This window comes from Nicotiana sylvestris, chromosome 9 (genome assembly GCF_000393655.2).
Source record: "Nicotiana sylvestris chromosome 9, ASM39365v2, whole genome shotgun sequence".
Lineage (NCBI taxonomy): Eukaryota > Viridiplantae > Streptophyta > Magnoliopsida > Solanales > Solanaceae > Nicotiana > Nicotiana sylvestris.
The window spans coordinates 56423089-56429637 of NC_091065.1; the positions used below are offsets into that span (position 1 = coordinate 56423089).

Consider the following 6549-nt stretch of genomic DNA (forward strand, 5'->3'; position numbering starts at 1 on the left):
TGAATAAAGAATCTGCAAGCACAGTATATATTACAGACAAATAATTAAGCAGAGGAGCTGTCTTTGTAACACTAAACTTCACACACAAAAAATAGAGAAAGCACTCAATGGTGCATAAAAGAATCTGCAAGCACTGTTTGTTACAGACAAATAAAATTACACTATTAAAACTACAAGTAGACAATACAACTGCAGAAATCTGCAGAAAATACAATACAAGGAACTGCACATATCTCACATTATCACCACAAGAAGCATGCAAAGCAGATGAATTAATACATTGCTCAAGTAATTTGTTGAGCTATTTATACATCCGTCGCAGCTTCCCATCTTCAGAAAAATAATCAAGGTCCTCCGTTTCATTACCAGGGACAGCAGCACTTCTGCAGAATACAGACAAGAAGATAAGAACCAGAGTGAATTCAGGATCTAGAGTCAGTAGATTTAGAACAAGTATAATTATATATTTTTTTCATATCTATACATAGTTTGAGTAAAAAACGATAGGTTCGATTGAACCCACGGAATCTGTCCTAGATCTGCCTCTTAAACGAATCAATCATGACAATAGAGGGAAAGTGTTTTACCATCTGCTTTTCTTCTTGCCTTTGTGGGTTGTAAGATGTTCTACTTGGTGTCCCTGATGGATTTCCAGTACCCAATTGTCTTTCCTCCCGAACCTTGTTAAAAATGTGAGTGTAGTTATCAGCAGATTGAGGATCATTCTCATCCCACTCCCCGAATCTTGGAACTGCGGCTCCTCTATCAGGCTGCTAGAAAGAGTACCAACTTAAGTTAATTTATATCAATTGGAAGCACAAATTAGTACTCCTATGATCCAAATTCAAGTCGTGCCAGACTGTTTGAAGTCAGTCTCAACAGCTTGTGAATTATAGTTGCATAAAACTTCTATGCTACTTGAAACCAGTAAAATAAACTTAAAAACGATGATGCTTTTGTGTGGATCATTATGCCTCTAAAACAGCAAAAGTAATTCAATTTGACCTTAAAAGTGAAATGCAACCTTCAAGTTGGAATATTTATTTTCTAGCTGACTGGCCATATGTTATCCAAGGGATATATACAAGGTAAAAGACATACATCGTCATTAAATCAATTTGGCTACGTGTCATCTAAGGGATACAACATAAAAGATTATAAGCTGACATTATAGAAGTACCAAGTAAATTTCCTACAATGTCCAGATTATGGTGCGGCTTTAGAGCTGCTTTCGCCTTGGCGAATTACCCAACAAGAGAGAGCCGATGTATAAGCAGTCCTCTACGTGAGAAAATGCCAGACAGACAGACCACTTTTGTACAGGCCGGAAGCTAGAGTTATACTAAGGATAGTGCTGCTATTAGAGAAGGCTCTTTCACTACTTAGCCTTTTTCTGTTTTATAAATGGCAGAGCAAGGCTCTTTGGGTAGAGCTGTGGCACCCTCCTTTCCAATCACTAAGAAAAAAATACCAATCAAAGTTGTTGATTGCCAAAGTCCCACATCGGTTGTGGGCAAAATGTTTATGGAAATTTCACCTATAAAAGGAGGCCTAATGTTTAGGATTGAAATACACCTCTCATTTGCTTTCTTATCTTCTTAAAACATTTGTATCTTCTTTCTTTTAGTATTATTTCACTTGTATTTTTGGAGTGGAATAAAATATTGGTTGTGTCCGAGGAAGTAGGCAAAATTGGCTGAACCTCGTAAATTATAGTGTTCTTTTTATTGTTGCTTTATTGTCTTATTTATTATTTGGTGGCTGCCATAATTTTTGGTATAGTAGTTGTGACTCATTTACACTATATACATTTGGCTTCCGCAACAAAAGCCCTATCTAAGTAAAGTTTCACCTGTTATTTTTCCGGCCCTAGGAGAGTTTATTCGACCCATTTCCCAGTCTTCCGATGAACGTGGATTATCCAGTATTGAGCAATGGTCTAGTATTCTCACGCCTTTTACTAGTCTAAGCCACACTAGGAATGAAAAAGGTGGGGGTGGGGGGTGTTGCAGCAAAGAATAAGCAAGTCATGCAATATGAAACTCTAATATAGCAAGATGAAAAAGAATAGGGTGAAAACATACACTTTCTTGCTTAATTTTTGACCTCCCAGGAGTAGCATGAGCACTTTCAAATGATCTTCCAGGAGTACCATGGCTACTATCATATGAATTATTCTTTCCTTCCCAAGCAGGAGATGCAACACCTCTTCCCGCATTAACCTTTGCCTGATAATGTGGGTGCAGTGGTGATTTATCAAAGCTATGTTCGGATCCCGCACTTTGTCTGCCAGTTCGACCAGAACTTGATCCACGACCACGTTGATGCTCATTGGAAGCTCTTCGTCCCTTGTTCTCGTTACGAGCTAGAGAATTAGCATACTGCCGAAAATCACCATCTTCTTTACTCAGTCTGTGTTCCCTTGTTTGCTTAGCCGCTGCTCCCTCGCGCCCAATTGGTTCCTCTGTTTGTGCTTTAGGCCTAGCGCGAGAAGGTGCTGGAGGTGGGGGAGTAAGATTGGGAAACATATCTGGATTCTCTTCAGGATCATTGGGGTTTATGATCTTTCCAGTACCACGGGTTTGCCTTGCTTTTTCAAAATACACAGTATAGGGCGTGTTATCATCATTTTCCCAATTGCCAAACTTTGGAACGTTTGGACGCTGTTGAAACAAGTAAAGGAAAACATTAACCAAGTGTTTGGTTGCAATTTTCCGCCAGTGATCACAGACAGTGACAAGATGCAGTTTTTATTTATTCAGAAAGACAAGAATGTCGAACGCAACTCTTTAAAAAATTACAGCTCCTTAAAAGTTTCACCAATTGAGATTTGGAATTCATAGAAGAGGACAAGAAATAAGTATAGCACAAGGATCCTTGCTAACATGTAAATTCACATACAATAATTTGATCAGGCTAAGATACTTCTTGAAACAAATCATGCATTAAATCTAAACAAATGCGCAGATGATCATCATATGATGCATAGTTATAAGTAACAGGTAACATTGCTGAGAAGCCAATTCTGGATATACTCCTTAGAATAAAGACCCTCAATAAGATCAGTGGACAAAAGATGCCGAAAGAAGTGCAGACCAAATTAAAATGAAGCACTGACAAATAAAGGGAACATAAAAGCATACAACTTTGCAAAATCTACATCCAAAGGAAAAAAGGAAAAACCTTACATTGGGCTTAGAAAAATAAAAGGAACTACAACTTGAATTAAATTTATGAACTAAATTTATGAAAGGAGAAAGCTGCTATTGGGTATGAGATATAGCCACATCATTTCTACGTTCAGGTTATTTAACTTAGAACAGAAATAGCAATGGGGAGAAAGATTAGTATTTTCACCATAGAGATAAAAGGTGAGCAAACTAACTAGGGACTCAATATCACAACAAAGAATCTCAAATACTTGATCTGGAAATAAGACAGCCACGTTAATTCCAGGTCCAGGACTTTTCTTTATTTTTGATTGATGGATTTTCATTGGAGGCTAGCTGAAGATTGTGTATGCAAATCTATTTCTATCAGGTGAAACTTAAAGCTTGTTTGTTTTTGACCTTTTATGTTTGGAAGCTTACTCCTTTCAATTTCTACCAATTATATAAATGACTCTTAGCATCAATTCCGACTAAATCCGACTTTAGTGTATTTAGCAATTGATTACTTAGTTTACTAGGCACTTTACTAAGTTGAACCTCTAAACTTGACTGTCAAAATCATTCAAGAAAGATCAGCCAAAAAGCAGAATACTGCATAGAATGAATACAAACAGATGAATGAATACAAATGTGCGTGAGCAATATTGGGAGCTATATCTATTTAATAATTTGATATCACACAAGGAAACAAAAAGCACAAACGGGCCCTTGCTAAACAAAGTAAATTAAAACCATGGCCTACTCCCTTAGTCCTCGGACGTGAAATATAACCTACCATACCAATCAACATAAGTGCACATTAAATACAGGATTTACTATGGCTTAAACTTCAACTTATTCTCAACCGCCTAAGTACTCCATCTGTTCCATTTTATCTATAATTTAAAGTTTTTGCATATCTTTTAACAAAGATACTATTTAAGTAATAATTAATAAGAGTATATTTGTCTAAAATATCGATCATTTATCTATATTAAATGTCTCACTTAACATTTCACTAACTACAACGGTAAGGGTGAATCTAAAGGAATTAGAAATAAGTATTTCTAGTTTTCCGATAATAATAAATATATTAAAATAAATTTAATTTGTTTAGACAATTAACATGTGAGACGCGAGGAGAATAGGACTAGGAAAGGAGGCTGGAGTTGGGGTTGAAGAAGGAAACAGGAGTAGTGAGTACATGACATACATCAAATTAGAAAGGGGCTCAATTAAAACAATCAAAGAGCATCACCACTTTTCAGAACAAGCAAATTTGCCGGACATGGTAAATATTAAAACTCATGCCGACACACATATAACAGGGAAAACAAAACAAATGAAGTGAAAACTTGACCAAAATCAGAAACGGAGAAGATGGAAAGTTCAAAATGAAAACGTACTGCCATTGTTGTTGACCAAGCTTTTGATCAGAAAACAAAACCCAGAAAAACTGCAAAAGTTGGAGACAGCGAGAGAGAGAAAGATCAGAAGGGCGAGGGGGTGAAGAATAGGTGCAAGACAGGCGAAGTAAATAATGAAAGAGAGGTTCATCAACCATTGACCGGCGCCACCGGTAATGGTTGACTATTCGCCTCTCTCTCACGTAGTCTTCCCTCTTAACTATTACCCCCATGCAGTAATTAACGCAATATACAAGCTTTATTTTTCCATTGGCTTTTCCGCTTATATATAACAAAAACAAAAATAAAGCTTTAATCTACAAACAACCGACACAATAGTTACTGACACCTTATTTGGGCGATTGTTACCCATAGTTTCATAATGTATCATGTTATATTGTACCGAATCGTTTGATAAATATAATATTTGAATAAATAGTATCGTTTATAATTATTTCTTGATATCACGCACCAGCAATATTATGAAGAATAAATTTATAATATTATTAAAAAAAATTATGATCGGGATAAATTTATTATATGAAAAAGTAGGGTAAATGATAAATAAAATTATTTAATAATAATGAAGGGTGAGATGAGAGAAAAAGACAAAATAACGACGCAATCATACCAAATCGATCGTTATATAAAGTGGCACATTTTGTCGTTACGTAACGACATATTTAACGATACACTATAATAAAATTTAAGTAACAACCAAAATAAACATGATATTTAAAGTAACAATACCTACAGTACCATAGGTAACAACCATCCAAACAAGCTCTAAAGAAACCCTTGTCACTTTTTCAAAATATCCCCTACAATTATTTCGAAAGAATTAAATTAAACTTCCCTCCGTCACTATTTACATCAAACTATATTAAGTATTAATCAATGTCCCCCACAATGGTTTCTACTTACGTGCATTGGTATTTTACATCATATTATATTATTTAGTATTAGTAAGTCATAAATTAAGATAAATATATATATATATATATATATATATATATATATATTATTATAGGAGCATGAATACAATGTCGGTTTACAAAAATAACCTTATAATATTAAGCATAATAACTCATAATAAAAGGGCACAACCGGAATTCTAGATATTAGCCTTCTAATCCTATTAGTTTTAGGACAATACTACACGCTAGGAATCCTACATGATTAACTTTAGAAATCCTATTAGTATAATTACTTTCGGGATGTCTAATTCATATAAAATTGAACAATCAAAATCCTTTCATTGACCTAAATTTCGGAATCACTTTTCATGCGTTAGGTCATATAGATGGTACATGATGTTTTTGCATGTATGACGTAATATAGGTCAATTATACAATTAAATATTTTTAGTCACGTAATCCTATTACTTTTAGGATATACTTCTTAAAAATTCCTATTAGTAATTTAATTTAAAAATGTATTATAATGTCCTATTACTTATTTAGTTTGATAATGTATTATATTGTCCAAATTTATTTAGAAAAAGGAGAGACTATATTATTCTAAAAGCATAAATACAATATTAATATACCAAAATAGCCCTAAAATATTAAGCGGAAGAACTCATAAGGAAATGACATAACTGTAATAACCTATTTTTTTGGACTACAATACCTTCTATGCTAATTTTTAATATTTAAAATTTTAAAATGAATAAAATTTTGTCTATTAAATTCTTATTAAAAATATGTAGGAAAGTTTTATAAAATTAATTTCATAAGAATCCTCCGTATTGGCAATACATTACCACTCTATAATGTCCAATACCAAGAAAAAATAAAAGTAATATTAAATGGACTGCATAAAGAGTTAAAATTGAGAAAAAGATACCCCCACATTAATATATTTTTATTTTATATTTAAACTGTTTTTCTACTCAAATAATATATTTTTAATCAATTTTACGTGTAATATTGAAAAATACCAAATTATTAAACAAAAATTAAGAAAATATTTAAGAATATAAATGTGTGATA

General features: G+C 33.6%; 1 protein-coding gene across 2 annotated transcripts; it reads right to left on the minus strand.

The window, feature by feature from the left end:
- LOC104247053 (RPM1-interacting protein 4) lies at positions 1-4776 on the minus strand. 2 transcript variants are annotated; one of them, XM_070156473.1, is made up of 4 exons: positions 4556-4776; positions 2085-2663; positions 588-770; positions 1-383 (listed from the first exon to the last, which is right to left on the minus strand). In XM_070156473.1, exons 1-4 carry the CDS (start codon positions 4559-4561, stop codon positions 363-365), a joined length of 789 nt encoding a protein of 262 aa, XP_070012574.1. In that variant the 5' UTR covers positions 4562-4776; the 3' UTR covers positions 1-362. The 2 variants fall into 2 exon arrangements, with proteins under 2 accessions (XP_070012574.1, XP_009801310.1); XM_009803008.2 differs by having other exon boundaries at positions 588-773.
- Between the last annotated feature and the right edge of the window lie 1773 nt (positions 4777-6549).